Source organism: Protopterus annectens, chromosome 7.part1 (genome assembly GCF_019279795.1).
Source record: "Protopterus annectens isolate FY-2018-M chromosome 7.part1, PAN1.0, whole genome shotgun sequence".
Classification (NCBI taxonomy): domain Eukaryota; kingdom Metazoa; phylum Chordata; order Ceratodontiformes; family Protopteridae; genus Protopterus; species Protopterus annectens.
In genome coordinates, this window is record NC_056740.1 from 139,388,137 (window position 1) to 139,413,955 (window position 25,819).

The 25,819-nt window shown below is 44.9% G+C and overlaps 1 protein-coding gene across 2 annotated transcripts in view; it reads right to left on the bottom strand.

Annotated features, from left to right (window-relative positions):
* ZXDC (ZXD family zinc finger C) overlaps window positions 1-25,819 on the bottom strand; it is a 1,157,677-nt gene that overhangs the window by 348,649 nt on the left and 783,209 nt on the right. Inside the window, exon 9 of one of the 2 annotated variants that reach the window (XM_044078596.1) lies at window positions 10,973-11,111. The exons of the other annotated variant lie outside the window; for it this stretch is intronic. Coding sequence (XP_043934531.1) covers window positions 10,973-11,111 — 139 coding nt within the window. The remainder of the gene's footprint in view (window positions 1-10,972; window positions 11,112-25,819) is intronic. 2 annotated transcript variants of the gene reach the window in all.

Below are 25,819 nucleotides of genomic sequence, written 5' to 3' on the forward strand. Positions count from 1 at the left end.
TATGTACATATATACAAACAAATACACCATAAGAGACTCCCCCCCCCCAGCTAGCTATAAGGAGGGTAAATGCCCTAGGAGTACCGCAGAGGGGAAGGAGGGAGGGTAATCCTGACTGCGTATGCTATCCAGTTCGGACATCTACATTTATGGTAGGTACAAAACTGTACTATGTCCTTCATGGATGCATCTGCAGTCATAACAAATGGGTAGAATACCATAGCCAACTAGGGGAGGAGGAATAATAATTATGGTGTAGTCAGGATCCCTTGCAGTACAGCAGTGGCAAACCCTGCTCGGGATCTAGAGTATAGAGGTAAATTATAATGCTTGGCAAATGTATGCACGGAGGTCCAAGTAGCCGCCTCAATAATGTCCTTGGTTGCCACTCCTCTTAAGAAAGCTGTGGTAGTGGCTGTAGCCCTTGTAGAATGAGGTCTTATGTTCTGTGGAATTGGTTTTCCATGGTAAGAGTAACAGAATCTTATGCAATTTCCTATCCATTTGGAGATTGTCTGTTTGGAAATTGCTTTTCCTTCCCTTCCTGTTGCATAGGCTACAAAGAGCTGGTCAGTTTTTCTGTTAGCTTTGGTTCTGTCCAGGTAGTAGCGTAACTGTCTATGTACATCCAAGGTATGCATTATTCTTTCACCTCTGTTTTGTGGATTGGGAAAGAAGGTAGGTAGGTGGATTGCCTGGTTTAAAGACACTCTGGATACCACCTTAGGCATAAATGTAGGATTAGTCCTCATGGACACCCTATCTTGATGGAAGATTAGGAAGGGTTGCACTGCCATTAAGGCCTGTAGTTCCAAACCCTCCTTGCTGAAGTAATAGCCAGTAGGAAAGCAGTTTTCCATGACAGGTGTTGTAGGTCTGCTGTTGCTGCTGGTTCAAACGGAGGGAGTGTCAATTTTTCTAGTACAAAATTCAAGTCCCATGCTGGTAATGGTGGTTTCCTAGGAGGTTTTACATTCTTGATCCTACTGAGGAACTGCCTGAGTAGAGGATGTGAAAAGACAGGAGGATCAAAGCTGTATTCTGCTGAAATAGCTGATGCATGTATCTTGATGGAGGAATAGGACAGGCCTGTATGTAGAAGCTCTGCCAAGTACTCCAGAATGTTAGCAATATCTATGTTCGACACATCTTTTCCTCTTTCAGTACTCCAAATGACGAACCTTTTCCATTTTCCTGCATAGTTCCTTCTTGTTGAAGGTCTGCGGTCTTCAAGGATAATGTCTTTAACCCTTTGTGAAAGGTCTGCTATATGATGTTCCAGGCAGTCAGTTGCAAGGTTTTTAGGTTTGGATGTATGATGTTGTAGTTGTTCTGAGTTAACATCAGAGGCATCAGGGGTATTGACCACATTTTCTCCCGAGACATGGTCCTCAGTAATGGGTACCAGTGTTGTCTTGGCCAGTTCGGTGCTATCAGAATTATCCTTGGACGTTCCTCTTTGATTTTCAGTAGTACCTTGTGTATTAAGGGAAGAGGTGGGAATGCATATGCTGTCAGGCCTTTCCAGCTGAAGGATAGAGAGTCCACCTTCCATGCAAGTGGGTGGAATGTCCTTGTGCAGAATTTTTTGAGCTGGTGATTTTGTGGGGAAGCGAATAGGTCTATTTGTGGCATTCCCATTTCTTTGTGATGGTCTTGAAGATGTCTGGGTGTAGCATCCATTCGTGAGCATCCGAGGTGGTTCTGCTTAAAATGTCTGCTAGGGTGTTTTCTTTTCCCGGTACAAATATTGCCTGTAACTGGATGTTGTAGCTTAGAGCCAGATTCCAAAGGTCCAAAGTCATCCTGCATAGGGGGTAAGAATGAGTGCCTCCCTGCTTGTTGATGTACCACATGACTGTGGTGTTGTCTGTCCTTATCATCAAATGGCCTTCTTTGAGGAATGGTCTGAATTTTAGGATTGCCAGTTTTACTGCCAGCATTTCTTTTTGGTTGATGTGCAGGTGCAGCTGGTCCGGAGTCCACAGTCCTTGTACGCATTTGTCCATCATGTGTGCCCCCCATCCTAGGTCTGAGGCATCCGTTGTGATGGTTTGGTTTGCTCCAAAGTTGTGGAAGGGTAAGCCTGGGTTTGACTGGCATGCCAGAGCCCACCATAGGAACTCCTGTTTTAAGCATGGGATTAGTGGTATTTCTGTTTCTAAGCTGTATCTGTGTTGAGACCATAAATTCTTTAGGTACCACTGTAACTTTCTCATATGCAGTCTGGCATGTGGGACCAAGATTATGCATGATGCCATGTAGCCCAAGGCCTGCAGAACTTTTCTCGCTGTTAGTTTGTTCTGCTTTGTTAATGCCAAGAAGTAAAGAGGGAGTTCTTTTTGTTTTTCTGCAGTTAGGAATGCCATCTGTTTTACTGTGTCCAATTCCGCGCCCAAGAAAGTTCTTGTCTGGGATGGAGTCAGCCTTGACTTTTGTAAATTGACTGTGTATCCCAGGGCTTGAAGCAAGTAAATGACCCTTTGTAAATCTGTTGTCAGCTTGCTTTTGTTGTCCGCTTGTAACAGGCAGTCGTCCAGGTATGGTGGATAAATTTGGATTCCCTGTACTCTGCAGTGATCGATTACTGATGCCAGGCATTTTGTGAATACTCTGGGCGCAGTAGATAAGCCAAAGGGCAATGCTGAGAATTGATAATGCTCTGATCCTGCAAGAAATCTGAGGTATCTTCTGCAGTTTGGTCGAATGGGGATGTGCAGGTATGCCTCCTTGAGATCTAGAGTTACCAGCCAACACTCCTTGCCCAGCATGGGAAGAAGTTGCTGTAGGGTCAGCATTTTGAATTTTGGGACAATGATGTATGTGTTTAAGATGGACAGGTCGAGAATAGGTCTCCAGTTTTTCTCTTTTCTTGGTACTAGGAAGAGTCTCGAGTAGAATCCTTTGCCCTGTTCTGTTATTGGTACCCTTTCCACAGCTCTCATCTTTATTAATTCTGCTATCTGATGCAGGGCTTCTATTCTTTGATTTGGGGGCAGGTTTGGCTTTTTTACTGGTAAAGTGTGGAAGTGGAACCGGTAAGCCTTGGTCTATGGTTTGTAAAATCCACTTGTCTTTTGTAATATAGTGCCAATTTTTCGAGAATAAGGCTAACTTTCCGCCTAATGGTGCTGCTATTTGCTCCCTGGTAGGTGGAGTCAGAGTCAAGTCACTGTGATTGTCCTGTTGCAGTGGCAGTGGTTGTGTCTGTGCCTTGGTTATTGCCTTGCCACTGTCGTCCTCTGTAGGCACCTCCTCTGGATTGATTTCTGCCCCTCGAGCGTCTGTTCCTGCCCCTTTGTGACCTTGTGGAGTCAGGAAAGGACCAATTTTTGGCAGGCCAGTTAATGCTAAACCTTGGGGGCTGAACCTGTAGGAAATCTTTGACTGTTTGTACAGATTTTGCCTTCTCTTCCATTTTCTTCATTACCTGCTGGGCAGGTTCCCCAAATAGACTGGCCTTATCCATAGGAGCATCCAATAGCTTAGCTTTAACATGATCCGGCAAGACCTGTTCTTTCAACCATGCATGCCTTCTTATAACTGTGCCAGTCATGGCTGATCTAAATGAAGCCTCCAGTGCATCATAGCCACATTTTAAAGAATGGTTACTAACCTGTTGGATGTTATTCACCATTTCTAATACATATTTCTTATCTAAAGATTCATCAGAGGACAGCTTTTTAATTAACTGATCAAGCATAAACTCTTGGTATTGGATCATGTGAAACTGACAGTTTAAAGCTCTAGCTAAGAGAGTAGCAGAGGTCTAATGACCTGGATTCCCTTTCAGAGGGAATAGGGTTTTTTGCTGTGGTCGAGGCTACTGCCTTAGGCCCCTGGGATATAGTTTCGGGGTCTGCAAGTGGGGCCTTGTATAGGTGGTGATGAGTGTCTGGCACCCTGTAAAATCTATCTGGTTTGGCAGGGGCTGGAGGTAAAGAGTCAGGTGCAGTGCAGACATCATTAAATGCATCGTCCACAACAGATAGGACAGGAGGTATAGCTAAGGGCCTATGTTGTGGTAAGTGCAGAAAGGTCCTAAGCCTTTTTCTTGAGTATGAGAAATCTTGTCCCTGCCATTGGAATTGTTCTCTCATGGCATGTAAGGTTTCCCCAAAGGAGAATTCCTCTGGTGGAGAGGCAGCTGGAATGGATTCTTCAGCATCTGAATCTTCATAGTTGGAGAAAGGAGCCTCTGGCTGGTCTGTAATGTCTGAGTCATCCGCAGAATCATCAGAGGACACAGGCTTGGGGGGCTCTGCTCTAGGTCTCTTTTCTGGGGGCTGAGAGGCCCTGTCTGGGTGAGATTGGGATCCCCTAATTAAGGATATTAAATCTTCTGCCAGAGTAAGCATTTGTGAACTTGAAGTGGGCCTGAGAGAGGGTGGTTTAACAGGCACTGATTTAGCTGATTTGGCTGCTTTAGCCCTGGCAAAGGCCTTAATAGACATGGCTGCAGGAGGCCTAGCAGCACCACGTGCTGGGGTAGACATATCCAAGGGGATGGTGTCTGATAGATCAGTAGGATCCACAGTTGTAGGCAAAATTTCTGAGGCTAGTTCAGGTAAGGTAGCAGGGGCCTCAGTAGTAGTCATGGATTCGCTGTAGATTGACCAGTTTTCTCAGTTTCGCCGAAACCGAGACACTCGCGGCTTGCTTAACCGTGGTTTCGGCCGAAACCGCGGACCGCGAGTGTCGGTCTTTTTCTTTGAGTTTTTTAACAATTTGGGTAGTCGGAGGATCCGACGGCATAATGTACGCAAAATCTGAGCCGAAAACTGTTCAGCAAACTCCGACCGACGCCTAAGCGTTCGTCGGTTGAAGGAAGCACAGGCCAAACAGGCTGCTACGTCGTGGTCTGGGCCTAAGCAAGGCAAACAGTAAGAGTGGAAATCTTTATGAGGTATTTGTTTCCCACAAGTTAAACAGTTATTGACTTTTTCTGACATCGGCTGAGGCAAGAAAGAGTCCCCAACGGGGTACTTAGCTTTTAGAAGTCTTCGAAGTAGTATTCGGTAGTAGTAATCTCTGGATCTGACCGACCGGCACTTGCGAACAGCTTCTGCTTCGGGCGCCACGCGGCAGGAAAGACTGAGGAAAATGGCGTCGGCTGATGCCTTTATACCCGAAGACCAGCAGAGATGACGTTGGGTGAAGTGCGACATCAGCCGAAGCCGGACCCGGACTTTGGAATCCGGCCGACTGAAGGGCTGCCTGACGACAGGACAACCCATTTGTTATGACTGCAGATGCATCCATGAAGGACATCCCAGGGTGGTTCTTGTGCCAAGCTTCTTAAGATTCGGTACCAGTGCTGGCATGGCCAGTCTGGTGCAATCAGGATCATCTTTGGCTCTTCTTGCCTGGCTTTTATGAGTACCTTTGGCAGGAGAGGTAGTGGTGGGAAAGCGTATACTTGTAGGTTCTCCCAGCTGAATGAGATAGCATCCACTTTCCATGCTTGTGGATGGTAACTCCTTGTGCAGAATTTTTGTAGCTGGCAGTTTATTGGGGATGCAAACAGATCTATGTCCGGGCTCCACCATTTCTGTGTTATCATTCTGAATATTTGTGGATTCAATTCCCATTTGTGGGGATCCATATGTTTCTGCTTAAGTCGTCTGCCAGTGTGTTTTTCTCTCCTGGCAGAAACTGTGCTTGCAAATGAACTTGAAGGTTTATAGCTGTGTTCCACAAGGTCATGGCTTGTCTGCATAGGGGGTAGGAGTGAGTGCCCCCTTGCTTGTTTATGTACCACATAACTGTGGTGTTGTCTGTCTTTAGCAGTAGTTGTCCTGGATGCAGCAGGTCATTGAAAGCTATAAGGGCATTTTGTACAGCTAGCATATCTTTCTGATTGATGTGAAGATGCCCTTGTTCTGCGGGCCACGTGCCCTGAATACATTTGCCTGCCATGTGTGCTCCCCAGGCATAATCTGATGCATCTGTTGTCAGTGTTTGCCTGGCTGTGGGTTGTGTAAAAGGCTGTCCCTTGTTGAGGTAACAAGCTTGAGCCCACCATTGAAACTCCTGTTGAAGGCAAGGGATTAGTGGTATAACTGTTTCCAAACTTTGACAGTGTTGAGACCATACATTCTTTAGGTACCATTGTAGTTTCCTCATATGCAGTCTGGCATATGGAATTAGTAATGCAGGATGCCATGTAACCCAAGGCCTGCAGAATTTTTCTTGCAGGGAGTTGGGTCTTTGTTGCCATCAATTGAAAGTATTGAGTCAGTTGTCCTTGCTTGTCTGGCGTGAGATATGTCATCTGGCCCATTGTGTTCAAGCTGGCACCCGGGAATATAACCTCTTGTGAGGGCACTAGTTTTGATTTCTTTTCGTTTACTGTGTACCCCAGGCAACTTAACTTTTTTACAAACGCCAGATGCTTTAGAAGAATGTCCTTGCTCTCTGCTTGAATCAGGCAGTCGTCCAGGTACGGATAAATCTGAATTCCTTTCTGTCTGCAAAATGCAATTACTGGTGCCAGGCACTTTGTGAAGACCCTGGGCGCAGTAGATAAGCCAAAGGGCAGTGCAGAGAATTGGTAGTGCATTGAACCAGCTATGAATCTGAGGTATCTTCTGCAGTTTTGTCTGATAGGGACATGCAGGTATGCCTCCTTGAGGTCCAAAGTCACGAGCCAAGCTTTCTTGCCCAGCATGGGAAGAAGCTGCTGTAGTGTCAACATTTTGAATTTCGGAACATCCAGGTAAGTGTTTAGAGATGAAAGATCCCGAATGGGCCTCCAGGCTTTGTCCTTTCTGGGTACCAGAAAGAATCTTGAGTAAAATCCTTGTCTTTGCTCCTGTGATGGTACCTTTTGAATAGCTCTCATATCCATGAGTGCTGTAATTTGTTTTTGAGCCTTTGCCCATTGATTTGGTGGCAGATTTGGCATTCCTTTTAACCTTGGCAGAGTGTGAAAGTGGAACCTGTAACCTTGAAATGCAATGTTGAGAACCCATTTGTCTTTGGTGATCATTTGCCAATTGTGGTAGAAGAGTGCCAGTTTTCCTCCCAATGGGGCTGCCAAGAGGGATTTGTTTGGCAGCTGTAGTGGGAAGTCATTGGAGCTGCTTTTTATATGATTGGGGCCTGTCTTCCCCTTCTTTCTGGACAGATTCTTAGTTGGCCAGTTTCTGCTAAATCTAGGAGGCTGAACCTGTAAGAAATCCTTCACTGTTTGCATAGATTTTGCCTTAGCCTCCATTTTCTTTAATACCTCTTCTGCCTTAACTCCAAATAACACATCTTGCTGCAAAGGTGCATCCAATAATTTTACTTTAACATGATCTGGTAACGTATGTTCTTTTAACCAAGCATGTCTTCTAATGACAGAGCCTGTAACTGCTGCTCTGCAGGAGGCCTCTAAAGAATCAAAACCACACTGCAAAGTATGCTTTCCCACTTCAGCTGCATGCAATACATCCTGCATTTCTTTCAAATTAGGAGGATCTGATTCTGGAAGCATTTTTTGTTTTAACTGGGACAGTAAAAATTGCTGATATTTTAGCATGTGAAACTGGCAATTTAAAACTCTCATTGCTAAAGTTGCAGACGTATATACTTTTTCCCCCATCTGTCTAATGCTCTAGAATCTCTGTCAGAGAACACTGGATTCTTGGCTGAGGCCTGAACTCCTTTGGGTCCCTGAGAAATAGTTTCAGGGTCAGCTACAGGGCTTTTATACAGAAATGTATGAGAGTCAGGGACTAGAGTGTTGTGTAGCTAAAGGGTTAGCACTCTAGGTAATGTAAGCAACTGTAGTCTGATTTATTTAAGCAGGTGGGAGGGTGGCCTAATGGTTAAGGTGTTTGCCTTATAAACACAAGGTACAGGGTTTGAGTCTCATAAAGGATAATTGGCTAGGCTTAAAATGACTCGCAAGGGCAGTTAGCCTAGTACTAATCTATGAATCTATGAATCTGTAGTATCTGTCAGGTTTAACAGGGGCTGGAGGTAAGGAATCAGGATTTAAGCTGGATTCAGTATACACATCATCCACAATATCTAACACTGGCGGAATAGCAAGGGGTCTGTGTTGAGGTAATAAAAGGAAGTCTCTGAGCCTTTTCTTGGATTCTGAGTAATCCCGGCCTTCCCAGTGGAAATGCTCTCTCATAGTATGTAGGGTTTCCCCAAAGGAGTAGTCCTCAGGCGGTAAGGCTGATGGAATTGATTCCTCAGCATCAGAATTCTCATAAGGGGGTAGGGAGTATCCTAGGTCTGAGGATGAATCAGAAGAGATGGACACCTGGTCGGATGAGTCATAGTCTGCATCCTGTCTAGGCCTTTTATCAGGAGGGGGATGGGACCCCCTGATCAGAGTGATTAGGTCTTCGGCCATTTTGAGCATTTGTTTCTTAGGCATGGAGGCCTGTCCTGGAGAATGTTGTATTTGTTTCTTTGATTTTAAAGGAGGCTTAGACTTAGCTGAGGGTTTAATGCTTAACTGAGTAGGTCTGAAGACACCCTCTGAAGCTGTGGGTTTGCTCAGCTACTCCGGATCCCTCTGAAAGGTTAGTCTCGGTAGGCTGAATAACTTGTGCGTCCGAAGGCCCAGCCATCTCCACGTGGGAGTCAGAGGCGGCCTGTGGTTCTACAGAAGCGGTCGTCAGGAGCTGCAAAGGCACCTCGCTGAAAACCGGAGAACCGGCAACTGGCCTAGAAGAGGCTTCGTCGTCAGTTTTGGGCCTTGGATGCCTATCCTTGTCTTTGCGCTTTTTGTGTATTCCGGCCATCGGAAGTTCCGACGGCATGGTATAAATGAATTTTCTACCAAAATAATGTCGGGCAAAATCAAACCGACGTTTAATAGTGCACTTGTTAAACCTAGCACAAAACCGACAACCAGTGATGTCGTGGTCTGGGCCTAGGCATGGGTTACAATAGGAATGGAAATCCTTATGAGGTATTTGCTTCCCACAAGAAATACAGTTATTAACTTTTACTGACATCGGTCTGAGGCAAGATAAAGTTTCCCCAATGGGGTACTTAGCTTTGTAGAAGACTTCGGTTCTGGATTCGGAATGAAAATCTCAGGAGACGGCCCGACCGGCACCTGCGAACTGCTTTTGCTTCGGGCACTGCGTGGCAAGAAAGACTGAAGAAAATGGCATCGGCTGCATCTTATATACCCCTGTCGCACTGACGTCAGGGAGGAGGCGACAGCAACTGACGCCAGACCAAGACTTTGGAACTCAGGCCGACTGGGGAACCGCCTGACTGCAGGATAACCCAAGTGTAGTGATTGCAGCAGAGTGTAACACGAACATCAGAGAACGCACTAGCTAGGCACATAGAAAATTCACCTAACAATAAATGCAAGTTTAAGGTTATAGACCAGATTAGTGAAAATGTACATGAAGGACCGGCGTCACTACTTTAAAAACAATGTGGGTTGTTATGGCAACTTCGATTAAATGCTAGTCAGTTCCCAGGAATAAATGAAACGTGTACTATTCTCCCATACTTAAAATTAAAAAGTATGCGGAGATAATTTACCTAAATCAAGTGAGGAGTTTAAGGGTTAGTCCCACACCTAAAGCATTTATTTATTTACAATGGTTATATATTAACCATGGTTTTATTTTAACATGCTTTATATTTTTACACTATGTATAAACAAATTTACTGTTGATTGAGCAGTGAAGGATGAAGGTTTTTATTTAGGGGGAGAATGTATTATATTGTTCTTTAGTAAGGGCTTTTAACTCTGTATTTTTAACTATGGTAGAACTTTTATCAAGTGATGTGTTAATTGAACGTTAAGAGGTTTAATTGAGACAATGGTCACATGACTGGATTGTCAAAACATTTAAGTTAGTCTATAAAGTTGATTCTTTTATCTGAAGTCATCCAGCCACTGTGCTGGACGAAAAGTTCTTAATAAATAGAGACTGTGGTGTTCTTACATTGGTTGCTTTTTTATGTTTATTCAGTTTGTGTAGTACTTTTTCGTTTCCAGATTCTTCAGAAGGCTGGGGAACTGTAAACTAGTTTAACTAGGCAATAATACCTGACATGGCAGGTAATGCAGGTATTCCATGGACCAATTGGGTCTCCTCGCCTCTAAAGCGGCCTACCATTTCCCTTTTATGTTGGGCATTTTAATGTTTTGAAAACTGCACTTGCATTTGTTTTAGCTATCTAAGTTTCATCCATGGTGCTTTAATTCTTACAGGGTGCTTCTGAAAAACATAACATACATTACGTTATTTAATTTTTAATTCACATTATTTCTTATAAAGTTACACATATTAAGAGGGACAGAGTAAATGTTCTTTCTTGTTTTTACTTACCACAGATGACCATCAACTGCCACCATCCTCTCCTCATTCACCAGGTTTACTGAATCCACATTAGCCTCAGCCAAGGTCAACTGTATACATATGCGGGGCTGGTGATGAGATTGAAAACACTGGTACAGCATCATCCTGCAGATGGGGAGGGTGCCCAACTTCCACCTCTTATTCACAGTCTTGCAAGCTCTGCACTTGCTGCTTTCCGGAGGTGCAAGCTTGCTTCCATCATGTGCAACCGCCTAACGAAGAAGTATACCACTTACTGCATAGAGCACAAGCTCACCAGGCTCTTAAGGCAGCTAACTGCAGCAATTCTGCGCTACCTCCACCCACCAACCCCAGAAAGGGTGAGCCAACATTGGCCACTTACTCCCACACTTTCTGTTCAGCCCCTCAACCTCCCGTGCTAATTGAATACGGTAATCTGGAGTCCACTAAAGGCTTTATTCCAATGCACTAGAGGGCTGGACAGAAGACAGTAATTTTGAGGGAAAATTGGTGACGACAGTGAAAATCTGGGACAGATGAGAAGTGTGTGAATAGTTAATTAAATACAAGTACATAGCTCTCCAACATGAAAATCTATTTGGTTTACTATATGCACATTTTCAAATTTACACAAAAGTACAAATGTTTGTCTAAACAACTAGTTTGCTGACCTGTCTTGACATCACTGAAGCAAAGCAGCTGAAGAGTTCCATGTCCATAGCTACTGTTGCAAAACCACCAAATTCTAAATAAGAAACTGAAGCCTGGCAGTACCGCTGTTGCCGCCCACAAACACTTGACTGTCCACAACTATTTGAAGACAAAAACTGAGGTAATTTCTACAGCACTGCCAAAAGAATCATAAAACTCTCTGGTAGTCTGTATTTGCACTATGCATGCTCTGTAACAGTCTATATTGGTGATATCATTAATATCATACAAATAAGCTAAACAACTTGTCCAACGCAGTATCAGATATTTACCAGTTCTCCTACCAAATTAATAAACACTGTTACCGTCTATGAATTTATCATGGCAAATATGGTGCTTATCAAGTTCAGCATTAACTCTGGATCCCAATTTGTCTTTTTCAGGAAATTGAAACTAGTTAAGCCCCAACACCTGACATTCATTTTTTTCCTTACTTGCTACTCTACTCAGAGAGATCCATAAAAATTGTACTTTATGCACAACTGATTCACTGAACTATTTGCAATGAACACTTTTTGAATCTATGATTATGGAGGTGTACCTTTTCAACACCTAACCACACTACCAGGAAGTGAACCACTACACAAACTAGCTAAATATGAAAGGCAGTGATAGAAACAAAGAACTACCTGCAGCAATGAAATCAGGTACTTCTTTGACTTATTAGCCATGTTTTTATTGTCACTTACTGGAATGGCTTGCACTCACATGCTCAACTGCAGCATATTAGTTCAACAGCAGAACATGGATTTATACAGATTCAACAAAGGCAACAGAGATACGGCTGACAGCAAACACCTTTGATGCGTCTCACTGAAGCAGTCAGTGCCACATCAGCCTGTATTGCACAAATGCAGCTTTCCACTACCACAGTCATTGACAGTCTGAAAAGACCATCAATGGTTCGCTTGCCGATACTGTTTAGCAAAGAGATTTTTTTAATTGTTCTTCACACCAGGAGAAGCAATTTTAAGAGATGAACACATAACTACAACCCCTTGTTAACGGTCACTGTGGATGCAATACAGTGCAAAGGCCAGTAAATAAACTGGTATAAAACAGCAACAAAGTAAATATTTCCAGTAAGCAGACAAGCACTCCTGTAAAGGCCCTGTGGTTAAATACTTTATGTACCATTACACTGTGCAAGAACCCCAGTTTCATTCTTCCACTGTCACCCTCCACAGAACAAAATAAAATTTATTCCCACATCTGTAAGCCTTACTAAAGTTATAGGGTCAACTGTAGACATGTAACGCACTTAAGAAGGTGTGCTTCATTGCTGAACACCACGTTATTATCTGCATGGTCCATGAAGAAATTTCAAAGGGAGACGGAGATACAGTTTTCCCTAGAAAGGTCCCAATGGCTTCAGCTCATGTGTCTTTACTGCCACAGTCTGACATTTTCCATTATACTCTGTTTTCATTGCGGATCTCGTACTCAGAAGTTTGCTACAATAATACCCCCAAAATACTTCTTTACTGAGTTGTCAATGCATCGAAAATTAAAAAAAAGAAAAAGAAGTTGTGTCTTACCATAACGATCCATCTATGTTGTCAGTCTTCACTAATTCTTGACTGTGGGGCTCGGTTCTGAGCCTCGGAACAGCCTCAGCTGTTACTCCAGCTCACATCTTCCAAAAACTCACGAGCCAGGCTCTACCCATAATGTTTCTCACCAAATTACCTCAGATCGAGTTTGCCTACAACAGTGACAGACATGAAGTAATAAAGAGACCATATCTGTGTCCCTATAATGAAGCCAGCCTTTATGAATATTCGGTCCACCAAGAGTTCTAAGGCAGAGGGAAGGAGGGTGGGAATGTCAAGGATTAGTGAAGATCGACAACACAGATGGAACGTTATATTAATTTATCTGACGTTGTCAATCTTCCTGTAATCCTTGACTGTGGGACAGAGTTCCTAGCTACCTGAATCTTGGGAGGTCTCATGGAAGAATATTCCTGAGCACCAGAGACAAATGATGCATGTCCCCTAGAGACCTGGTCCAGTTTGTAATGAGTAATAAAGGTATGAGGAGATGCCTATGTAGCTGCTGCACAAATCTCACCTAAGGAAGCTCTGGCATGAAAACCTGCAAAAGCTTCTACAGCTCTCGTTGAATGAGCTTTCTCAGGATGTGGTAGGTGGTCCCTTTTGTTATAAACAAAAGTGATACAGTCCTTAAGCCATTTCACCAAGGTAACCTTAGATACTGGATTACCTAAAGAGTGTGTAGAAAAGGCAATAAACAGTTGGTTAGATTTTCTGATGTCATTTGTTCTGTGAAGGTAAACATGTAATTGCCTATATATGTCTAGTAAGTGTAGACAGTACTCTCCCTTGTTGGAAAAAATGGGAAAAAAGACTGGGAGATGGAAGGTTTGATTGACATTTGACTCAAACAACCTTTGGCAAAAAGGAAGGATTTGTCCTGAGGGAGACCCTGTCATTATGAAATATCAAATAGGACGGTTTGCAGGACACGGCTTGAATCTCCGACATTCTCCATCAAAAATAAGGTTTTCCAGGGCAAGAACTTTAAGTCACAAGTTGCTAAAGGTTCAAAGGGGGGAAGGAATGAGAGACTGCAGTACTAAATGCAAATCCCATGGAACACAGGGTTCTTTAAATGGAAGCCTGAGCATTAAGGTTCCAAAAAGGCTTTAAAGTTTATGAGACATAAAAGATGAACCATTGAAACCAGTATGGAAATTAGATAACAATAAGATAGACAAAGGGACAGCCCGGCAAGATTTTTTTTGGAATGGAACCACCAACTCAGGTCTTCTTTGCAATGACTGGTGATCAAATTAGATGGGACATTGGTTGATTCAACAAGGACCACTGGAAGGCCAGGAGCCGTTGGAAGAATTTGCATGTGATATCTGGCCAAGGGAACCAGAGTGACAGAGGCTGCCATTGACCCTAGAGCCTGTAGGATGAGTCTTGCTCCTACTCTTTTGTTTTGAATGATCTGGCTTACTTGCGACCTGATCCTCTGGAGCCTTTCTAAAGTGACACGAGGCCGGTGACGGTCTGGCATAGCTCTAATGAATTTCAGTTGCTGTAATGGTTCCAGATGGGATTTTTCATAGCTTATAGTGATGCCTAAGGTGGCACAAAGATGAAGAGTGTCCCTTGCCTTTACAAGTTGATGCCTGGTGGGAGTGGTAAGGAGCCAGTCATCTAGATATGGAAATACTTGGAATCCTAGCAGCCTGAGATGCACTGCTACTACTGCCATGCATTTGGTATACACCCTGGGGGCTGTGGTGAGACCAAAGGGCAGTGATCTGAACTGATAGTGATTGGCGCCCAGCCGGAAGCGCAGAAATCTGCTGGAGCGCTTGTCCATTTTTATGTGGTAATACGCATGCTAAAGATCTATTGAGCACATCCAGTCCTCTTTTTCCAAGAATGGAAGCATTGACTGTACCAAGACCATCTGGAATTTGGTTTGTTGAATTTATTTGTTCAACTGACTGAGATTCAAAATAGGTCTCCAGTCCCCTGTTTTCTTTCGCACTAAAAATAAAGTACAGTTTTGTACCTACCATAAATGTAGATGTCCGAGAGGAATGCATCTGCAGTCTTTACAAATGGGTTGTCCTGTCATCAGGCAGCCCTTCGGTCGGCCGGATTCCAAAGTCTGGGTCTGGCTTCGGCTGGTGTCGCACTTCACCCGACGTCACTGCGGCAGTTCTTCAGGTATAAAGGCATCAGCCGACGCCATTTTCCTCAGTGTTTCTTGCCCCAGATGCCAGGTGCCCTCCAGGATGGCTAAATTTGGATAAATGCCAAAGTTTCCAAATAGTAGAGAGCAAACACATAAAATAAGCATGTATGTACATATATACAAACAAATACACCATAATAGATCCCCCCCAAGCTAGCTGAAGATTGGCAAATACCCTAGGAGTACCTCAGAGGGGAAGGAGGGTGGGTAATCCTGACTGCAGATGCATTCCTCTCAGACATCTACATTTATGGTAGGTACAAAACTGTACTATGTCCTTCAAGGATGCATCTGCAGTCTTTACAAATGGGTAGAATACCATAGCTAAACTAGGGGAGGAGGAAATGAGAAGAGATTATGGTGTAGTTAGGATCCCTTGCAAAACAGCAGTGGCAAAACCAGCACAGGATCTAGAGTATAGAGGTAAGTTATAATGCTTGGCAAATGTATGCACGGAGGTCCAAGTAGCAGCCTCTATAATGTCCTTGGTAGCCACTCCTCGTAAGAAAGCTGTGGTAGTGGCTGTAGCCCTTGTGGAGTGAGGCCTGATGTTCCCTGGAGTTTCCTTTCCATGGTAGGAGTAACAAAATCTAATGCAATTTCCTATCCATTTGGAGATTGTCTGTTTAGAAATTGGATTTCCTTCCTTCCCTGTTGCATATGCTACCAGAAGCTGGTCAGTTTTTCTATTGTTTTTTGTCCTGTCCAGGTAGTAGCGTAATTGTCTGTGTACATCCAAGGTATGTAAGAGCCTTTCTCCCCTGTTCTGTGGGTTGGGAAGAATGTAGGAAGGTGGATAGCCTGATTTAAAGATACTCTGGATACCACCTTAGGCATAAATGTGGGATTTGTTCTCATGGACACTCTATCTTGATGGAAGATTAGGAAGGGTTGTACTGCCATTAATGCCTGTAGTTCAGAGACCCTTCTTGCTGAAGTTATTGCCAGCAGGAAAGCAGTCTTCCAGGATAAGTATTGTAATTCTGCTGTTGCTGCTGGTTCGAAAGGAGGAAGAGTCAGCTTTTCTAGCACAAAGTTCAAGTCCCATGCTGGCAATGGAGGTTTCCTGGGAGGTTTTACATTTTTAATTCCTCTCAGAAACTGTCTGAGCAGAGGATGCAAGAAGACAGGAGGATCCAAGCTGTATTCTGCTGATATAGCTGATGCATGAATCTTGATGGAAGAGTAGGACAGGCCTGTATGGAAGAGCTCCGCCAAGTACTCCAGAATGTTGGCTATGTTCACCAGTGTCACATCCTGCCCTTTTGCAGTACTCCAGATGAGATATCTTTTCCATTTTGCTGCATAATTTTTTCTTGTTGAAGGTCTACGAGCCTCCAGGATTATGTCTTTAACCCTTTGTGATAAATTTGGGTTGATTGCTGTTATGTAATGTTCCAGGCAGTTAGCTGCAGAGTTTTTAGGTTGGGATGCAGGATGTTGTAGTTGTTCTGTGTTAGCAGTAATGGGATCAGGGGCAGTGTCCATATTTGTTCCCGGGACATGCTCCTCAGCAGTGGATACCAATGTTGTCTTGGCCAGTCTGGGGCTATCAGAATGATCCTCGGACGTTCCTCTTTGATCTTCAGAAGCACCTTGTGCATCAAAGGAAGTGGAGGGAAGGCGTATGCTGTCAGGCTTTTCCAACTGAAAGATAGGGAGTCCACCTTCCAAGCAAGTGGGTGGTAAGTCCTTGTGCAGAATTTCTTCAACTGGTGATTGAATGGGGATGCAAACAAGTCTATTTGTGGTAAATGAAGATGTCCGGATGCAGCATCCATTCGTGGGCATCTGTTGTAGTTCTGCTTAATATGTCTGCTAGAATGTTTTCCTTCCCTGGTACATAAATTGCCTGTAACTGAATGTTGTAGCTCAGAGCCACATCCCATAGGTCCAGTGCCAGCCGGCATAGAGGGTATGAGTGTGTGCCTCCCTGCTTGTTGATGTACCACATAACTGTGGTGTTGTCTGTCCTTATCATCAACTGGCCTTCTTGGAGAAAAGGTCTGAATATCTGGATTGCCAATTTCACTGCCATCATTTCTTTTAGATTTATGTGCAGATGTAGCTGGTCTTGAGTCCATAGGCCTTGAATGCACTTGCCCATCATGTGTGCCCCCCAACCGTGGTTTGAGGCATCTGTCGTGATGGTTTGTGTTGGTTGACTTTTGCAGAAGGGCAATCCTGTGTTTGATTGGCAGGCCTGAGCCCACAATAGGAACTCTTGCTTCAGGCATGGGATCATTGGAATTTTGGTTTCTAAGCTGTGCTGGTGCTGGGACCACAAATTCTTTAGATACCACTGTAGCTTTCTCATATGCAGCCTGGCATGAGGGACCAGTATTATGCAGGATGCCATGAAGCCTAGAGCTTGTAGCACTTTTCTTGCAGTTAAATGGTTCTGTTTTGTTAATGCCAAGAAGTAGAGAGGAAGTTGCTCTTTCTTTTCTGTAGTTAGAAATGCCATTTGATTTGATGTGTCCAGTTCTGCACCCAGAAAGGTTATTCTTTGGGATGGAATCAGCCTTGACTTTTTTGTATTGACTGTATATCCCAGGGCTTGTAGCAGGTAGATGACTCTCTGTAAGTATTCTGATAGTTTGTTTTTGTTGTCCGCTTGTATCAGGCAGTCGTCCAGGTAGGGATAGATTTGAATCCCCTGAAGTCTGCAATGAGCGATTACTGATGCCAGGCATTTCGTGAACACTCTGGGCGCAGTAGATAAGCCAAAGGGCAATGCTGAGAATTGATAATGCTCTGATCCTGCAAGAAATCTGAGGTATCTTCTGCAAATTGGTCTTATGGGGACGTGCAGGTATGCCTCCTTGAGATCTAGAGTTACCAGCCAAGACTCCTTGCCCAGCATGGGAAGAAGCTGCTGTAGGGTCAGCATTTTGAATTTTGGAACAATGAGGTAAGTGTTTAAAGCGGACAGATCTAGAATAGGCCTCCATTTGTTTTCTTTTCTTGGTACCAGGAAGAGTCTGGAGTAAAATCCCTTCCCTTGCTCCATAGATGGTACCTTCTCCACAGCTCTCATTTTTAATAATTGAGATATTTGTTTTAGAGCTTCTGTCCTTTGAGTAGGTGGTAGGTTCAGCATTCCTCTCTTTCCTGGTAGAGTATGGAAATGGAATCTGTAACCTTGGTCTATAGTTTGCAAAATCCATTTTTCTCTTGTAATGCAGTGCCAGTTTCTTGAGAATAAGGTCAGCTTTCCGCCTAAAGGTGCTTCTAGTTGATCCCTGGTAGGCGGTGCCACCGCCAAGTCACTGTGATTGAGTTGTTGTAGTGGTGGTGGCTGTATCCGTGCCTCGTTGGTTGTTACCCTGCCACTGGCGACCCCTGTAGGCACCCCTGGATTGGTTTCTGCCTCTAGAGCGCCTATTCCTGCCTCTTTGTGCCTTAGAGGAGTCTGGAAAGGACCAATTCTTGGAGGGCCAGTTCCTGCTAAACCTTGGAGGTTGAACTTGCAAGAAATCTTTCACTGTCTGCACAGATTTTGCTTTCTCTTCCATCTTTTTTAGTACCTGCTGTGCAGGGGAACCAAATAAATTGACCTTGTCCATAGGTGCATCCAAAAGCTTAGATTTGACATAGTCTGGTAATGCCTGTTCTTTCAACCATGCATGCCTCCTGATAACTGTGCCAGTCATAGCTGATCTAAAGGAAGCCTCCAGTGCATCATAGCCACATTTTAAAGAATGGTTACCAACCTGCTGTATGTTATGTACCATTTCTTGAACATACTTTTTATCTAAAGATTCTTCAGAGGACAGCTTTTTAGTCAACTGGTCAAGCATAAACTCTTGATATTGAATCATATGGAATTGGCAGTTCAAAGCTCTAGCTGACAAAGTAGCAGAAGGTGTAAACTTTTTTACCCCATCTCTCTAAGGACCTGGATTCCCTTTCAGAGGGGAGGGGGTTTTTAGAAGAAGTAGCCGCTACAGCTTTTGGACCCTGGGAGATAGTCTCTGGATCTGCAAAAGGAGCCTTATATAAGTGGTGATAGTGTCCGGGACCCTGTAGTACCTATCGGGCTTAGCAGGAGCCGGAGGTAAAGTATCAGGAGCAGTGCAAGCATCATTAAATGCATCATCCACAACAGAAAGAACTGGAGGTATAGCTAAAGGCCTATGCTGTGGCAAATGTAGAAAAGTCCTAAGCCTTTTTCTAGAGTCTGAGAAATCTTGGCCCTGCCACTGAAATTGTTCCCTCATAGCATGCAAGGTTTCGCCAAAGGAAAATTCCTCAGGAGGAGAGGCTGAAGGGATGGACTCCTCAGCATCAGAGTCTTCGTAAGGAGAATAAGAAGCCTCAGGAGGGTCTGTATGTTCTGAGTCATCAGAGGAATCATCTGCGGATACTGGCTCAGGGGGCTCTGCTCTAGGCCTCTTTTCTGGAGGAGGGAGAGAGGCCCTGTCTGGATGAGGCTGGGCTCCACGAATTAAAGAGATGAGATCCTCAGCCAAAGAAAGCATATGGGAGCAGGTGCTGGGCCTGTGAGAGGGGGGCTTGGCATGCACAGGTTTTGATGCTTTGGCTGCTTTAGCCCTGGCAAAGGCCTTAATAGACATAGCTGGAGGAGGCCTAGCAGCTCCACGTGCAGGGGTAGAGATATCCAGGGGAATGGTGTCTGATAAATCCTGTGAAACCGCAACAGAAGGTTGGATTTCAGAAGCCGTTTCTACCAGGTTAGAAGAGGCCTCGGTAGAAGGCATATTATCGGTTGAAGAAAGAACCGCTTGCTCGGCTTTGGCCGAAACCGAGACACTCGCGGTTTGCTTAACTGCGGTTTCGGCCGAAACCGCGGACCGCGAGTGTCGGTTCTTTTCTTTGCGTTTCTTGGTTATTTGTGTAGTCGGAGGATCCGACGGCATAATGTAGGCAAAATCGGAGCCGAAAATCTGTTCGGCAAAGTCCGATCGACGTCTAAGCGTCCGCCGGTTAAAAGAAGCACAGGCTAGACAGGATGCTACATCGTGGTCTGGGCCTAAACAATGTATGCAATAGGAGTGGAAATCTTTATGAGGTATTTGTTTCCCACAAGATAAACAGTTATTAACTTTCTCTGACATCGGCTGAGGCAAGAAAGAGTCCCCAACGGGGTACTTAGCTTTATAGAAGTCTTCGAAGTAGTATTCGGTAGTAGTATTCTCTGGATCTGACCGACCTGCACTTGCGAACAGCTTCTGCTTCGGGCGCCACGCGGCAAGAAAGACGGAGGAAAATGGCGTCGGCTGATGCCTTTATACCCGAAGAACTGCCGCAATGACGTCGGGTGAAGTGCGACACCAGCCGAAGCCAGACCCAGACTTTGGAATCCGGCCGACCGAAGGGCTGCCTGACGACAGGACAACCCATTTGTAAAGACTCAGATGCATCCTTGAAGGACATCCTTGAGTAAATTCTGGATTCTTTCTGGTCTGGTGGGACTGCCTGGATGACACTTTTGTTGAGCAGCTTTTTGAAGACTGTTACTTCCCTGTGACTGGGTGGAACATCTAGGAGTCTTTTTGGTTTAATTGAAAGGAGAATGTGGTGTCCCCTGGAAAAGATCCCCTGCACCCATTTGTTTGTAGTCACTTCTAGCCAGGCAGATTGGTGCAGGGATAATCGTCCCCCGACTGCCTCAGGAGGAGGGCACAATCAGGCCTCCTTTCAGGAAGGTTGGTAGGAGTTACCAGAGGAAGAAAATCTCTGGACCCCTGTTTCTGTGGGCCACTTCTGCCTCTTGGATGGAGTCTTCCATTATTACTTCCCCCCTCTACTCTGGGGGAAGTCATTGCCACGTATGTCTTGGACAACTCCTTGGGTCATTTTGAACCATAGCCTCCCACTTCTCTGCCTCCTAGAGTAGGGTTATTGAGGAGTGGAGAAGCGTACGCCTACAGCAGAAAGGGTCTTTCCATCTTTCTTACATCTAGCTAGTCTCTCTTTAACCTTGGGTCAAAACGGGATGATCTGTCTAAAGTTGAAGAAAGAAGACTTAAACATAAGCGCATCCGGGCATGTCTCCTAATGGCTACGTCTGAACCCTTCAGCTGCATGAGCAATTAGCCTCACGGTGAACTGGAAATCGATTCAAGAGTGGCGAGCTGTGAAGTAACCTTATCTCGGATCCCTTCAGCTACTGCTCCTGTAAGAATATCTGAAAGCTATTTAATAAGATCTCTCTGAAGCCTGGTAAAATGTGCCATATAACTCATGGACCTGACAGCGACTGTCAATGAAGCATATACACACTTCCCAAACATATCCATAGTCCTAGACTCCTTGTTAGGAGGATGGACAGTCGGGCTTTCTTCACTAAGTTCCTTTTTAGTGGCTGATGTTACCACCATGGTGTCTACAGAAATACCCTTTGGCACAGTGATGCTTGTCTTTTGGGGCAAAGAGAATCCGGTCAAGTCTTTTAGGGATCGGAGTGCAGAGTCAGGAATTTTACCCTGCTGGGTGATCAGTTTAATAAGATTGTTAATGGGGAGAGAGATCCAGGAGGTAGAGGGCTGGGTGCAAAAAGTCTCTAGGCATACAGATTCCTCTGAGGAAGGTTGGAGGGTAGTCCAGCCACCCTCCATTTCAGGATTTCTAGGATGGCCCCGAAGGGAACATCTTCAGGGGGTGAGTTGGGGGAAACTTCCCCTTCATTGAAATCTGTATTGTCTGTGAAGGGCTCTTTACGGGACCCAAGTGCTTCCTCTTGCACTTTTTTCTTCAAAGGTACCACCTTGGTGGGATGCTCCGGAGAGGTATCTGAAGATGACATAACGAAGCTTCTTTGTCCTCTGTCCCAGAGAAGAGACTAGAGGAAGATCCGGTCAAGGGGATGGACTAGTTACTTGGCCTGACAGGGGATGGCACAGACTGTGTATCCATAAAGGACAAAGATCTCTCCATAGGCTGGAAGGCAGGCCCCTCACAGAGGGATTGGAGCCCAGAACCAAAATAGACTCCTTTGTAACCATGGTCCCACCTTGCACTGAGGAAGTCACCTCCGAAGCAGAAGCCAGGGACGAACTTACACATGCTGAGGCCCCAAGGGGGCATGGAGGGCTCCGAAAGAATCAAAGTCGAACCCTGCTCTTCAGAACCAGCAACAAAGCCTCGGCTCCGGGAAATCTCTGGTTCCAACAAACCAGAAGAGCTCAGGGCAACTATCGGTGCCAGATAAGGAGTTCAGGCCAGCACCGAAACAGATTTTCAGTACCAGGGGCTCTGAAAACTCAGCTGGAGTCGAAGGAGGATTTTGCATGGGTGTAGAAGAAGGAAAGGTTCTAGAGCTAAACAGGCTAGGATCCGAAGATGGATGTAATCCCCTCACAGTCAGAAGCTGGTTGACCAGTTTCAATGTCTGACTCTCAATTGACTGAATAGAAAAGGCCGCTGGAGATCTTGGTGGCAGTCTCTCCAAAAAAGGACTCGAAGGACAGTCCACAAATGGGTCGATCGAGGGTGAAAGGAAAGTTATGTAAAATCTCACCATAACCATAGATGTCATCCTCTTCTATGTTGCAGTATTCCACATATGCGTTTACCCTTCTTTTGCTTGCATCCACACAGTATTCCAGAGTTTTTCAGTCCCTCCTGGTGCATCGGATGTCTGACCTGACTGGCAGGAATGTGGGCCATAAAAGTGACGTCTGCGTGTACCAGCCCTCAGAACAGAAGTCCCAGTCGGAGCCAGTCCTAAAAATGCATAGCTTTTCCAGTGCCACCCAGAGGAACAAGTGCAACCTGACAGGAAGGGAAGGAGGGTGGGAAGGAATACTGCAACATGGAAGATAAGGACATTATGGTTATGGTAAGATTTTACACAAATTTTCTATGTCCTTCTATTCCTATGCTGCAGTATTCCACATATGGGTAAGTGCCACAGCTCACTAAGAATGGGGTGGTGGTCTGCAAGAGCTCTCCAGAAATCCATGAAGGACAGCCCTGGCAAATCCTGCTCTGGCCCTAAAGACTTGGTCCAGCTTGTAATGTTTGGTTAAAATGTATGCGGAGGACCAGGTAGCAGCTTCATGAATAGCGTTGGTGTCTAGTCCCTTAAAAAAGGCTCCTGAAGAGGCCATAGCTCATGTGGAGTGGGCTTTAACAGATCCCTGCAATGTTTTGCTGTGGTACCAGTAGCAAAAAGTAATGGCCTTGGAGATCCAGGCTGAAATGGTCTGTTTGGCCACGGCTTTCCCCAAAGCCCTGGGGTGGAAGGAGACAAACAGTTGGCTTGATTTCCTAACAGACTTGGTTTTATGGAGGTAAAAAGTACAGTTTTGTACCTACCATAAATGTAGATGTCCGAATTGGATAGCATCTGCAGTCATAACAACTGGGTTGTCCTGTCGTCAGGCAGCCCTTCAGTCGGCCGGATTCCAAAGTCCGGGTCCGGCTTCGGCTGATGTCGCACTTCACCCGACGTCATCTCTGTTGGACTTCGGGTATAAAAGCATCAGCCGACGCCATTTTCTTCAGTGTTTCTTGCCCCAGATGCCAGAAGCCCTATAGAAGGCTAAAAATTTTGGATAGATGCCAATGTTTCCAAAAGATAGAGGTAAACACAAAAATAAGCATGCATGTACATAAATACAAACAAATACACCATGAAAGAAATCCCCCCACTAGCTAGCTATTGGGAGGGTAAACACCCTAGGAGTACCACAGAGGGGAAGGAGGGAGGGTAATCCTGACTGCAGATGCTATCCAATTCGGACATCTACATTTATGGTAGGTACAAAACTGTACTATGTCCTTCATGGATGCATCTGCAGTCATAACAACTGGGTAGAATACCATAGCCAACTAGGGGAGGAGGATAAAGGTAAATTATGGTGTGTTTAGGATCCCTTGCAGAACAGCAGTGGCAAACCCTGCTCGGGATCTGGAATATAGAGGTAAATTATAATGCTTGGCAAATGTATGCACGGAGGTCCAAGTAGCCGCCTCAATAATGTCTTTGGTAGCCACTCCTCGTAAGAAGGCTGTGGTAGTGGCTGTTGCCCTTGTAGAATGAGGTCTTATGTTCTGTGGAATTGGCTTTCCGTGGAAGGAGTAACAGAATCGTATGCAATTTCCTATCCATTTGGAGATTGTCTGCTTGGAAATAGCTTTTCCTTCCCTTCCTGTTGCATAGGCTACAAAGAGTTGGTCAGTCTTTCTGCTATTTTTGTTCTGTCCAAGTAGTAGCGTAGCTGTCTATGTACATCCAAGGTATGCAGTATTCTTTCGCCTCTGTTTTGTGGGTTGGGAAAGAAGGTAGGCAGGTGGATTGCCTGGTTTAAAGACACTCTGGATACCACCTTAGGCATAAATGTAGGATTAGTCCTCATGGACACTCTATCTTGGTGGAAGATTAGAAAGGGTTGCACTGCCATTAAGGCCTGTAGTTCTGAAACCCTCCTTGCTGAAGTAATTGCCAGTAGGAAAGCAGTTTTCCATGACAGGTGTTGTAGGTCTGCTGTTGCTGCTGGTTCAAAAGGTGATAGTGTCAATTTTTCTAGCACAAAGTTCAAGTCCCAAGCTGGCAATGGTGGTTTCCTTGGGGTTTTACATTCTTGATTCCTCTGAGGAACTGCCTGAGCAAAGGGTGTGAAAAACAGGTGGATCAAAGCTGTATTCTGCTGAAATAGCTGATGCATGAATCTTGATGGAGGAGTAGGACAGGCCTGAATGAAGCAGTTCGGCCAGATACTCCAGAATGTTAGGCATATCTATGTTTGATACATCTTTTCCTCTTTCAGAACTCCAAATGACAAACCTTTTCCATTTCCCAGCATAATTCCTTCTAGTTGAAGGCCTGCGTGCTTCAAGAATAATGTCTTTAACTCTTTGTGAAAGTTCTGTATTTGCAGCTGCTATGTGATGTTCCATGCAGTCAGTTGCAGCGTTTTTAGGTTTGGATGCATGGTGCTGAAGTTGTTCTGAGTTAGCATCAAAGGCATCAGGGGAATTGGCCACATATGGGTCAGAGACATGCTCCTCAGTAGTGGGTACCAATGCTGTCTTGGCCAGTTTGGAGCTATCAGGATTATCCTTGGACGTTCCTCCTTGATTTTTAGAAGTACTTTGTGTATCAAGGGAAGAGGTGGGAATGCATATGCTGTTAGGCCTTTCCAGCTGAAGGAGAGCGAGTCCACTTTCCATGCTAGTGGGTGGAATGTCCTTGTGCAGAATTTTTGAGCTGGTGATTGAGAGGTGATGCGAATAGATCTATCTGAGGCATTCCCCATTTCTTGAGATGGTCTTGAAGATATCCGGTGCAGCTGCCATTCGTGGGCATCCGATGTGGTCCTGCTTAACATATCTGCTAGAGAGTTTTCTTTTCCTGGCACAAATATTGCCTGTAACTGGATGTTGTAGCTGAGTGCCAGGGTCCACAGCTCCAAAGTCATTCTGCATAGGGGTAAGAATGAGTGCCTCCCTGTTTGTTGATGTACCACATGACTGTGGTGTTGTCTGTCCTTATCATCAAGTGGTCCTCCTTGAGAAATGGTCTGAACTTTTGGATTGCCAGTTTTACTGCCAGCATTTCTTTTAGGTTGATGTGCAGGTGAAGTTGGTCCTGTGTCCACAATCCTTGTACGCATTTGTCCAGCATATGCCCCATCCTAGGTCTGAAGCATCTGTTGTGATGGTCTGGCTTGCTTGACCTTGCGAAAGGGCAGGCCTGGGTTTGACTGGCATGTCTGAGCCCACCATAGGAACTCCTGTTTTAAGCATGGTATTAGTGGGATTTCCGTTTCTAGGCTGTGTCTGTGTTGGGACCATAAATTCTTTAGGTACCACTGTAGTTTTCTCATATGTAGTCTGGCAAATGGAACCAAAATTATGCATGATGCCATGAAACCCAAGGCCTGCAGTACCTTTCTTGCTGTTAACTTGTTCAGTTTTGTTAGTGCCAAGAAGTAAAGAGGGAGTTCTTTTTGTTTTTCTGTAGTTAGGAATGCCATTTGTCTTACTGTGTCCAATTCCGCTCCCAGGAAAGTCCTTGTCTGGGATGGTATCAATCTTGACTTTTGTAAATTGACTGTGTATCCCAGTGCTTGAAGCAAGTAAATGACCCTTTG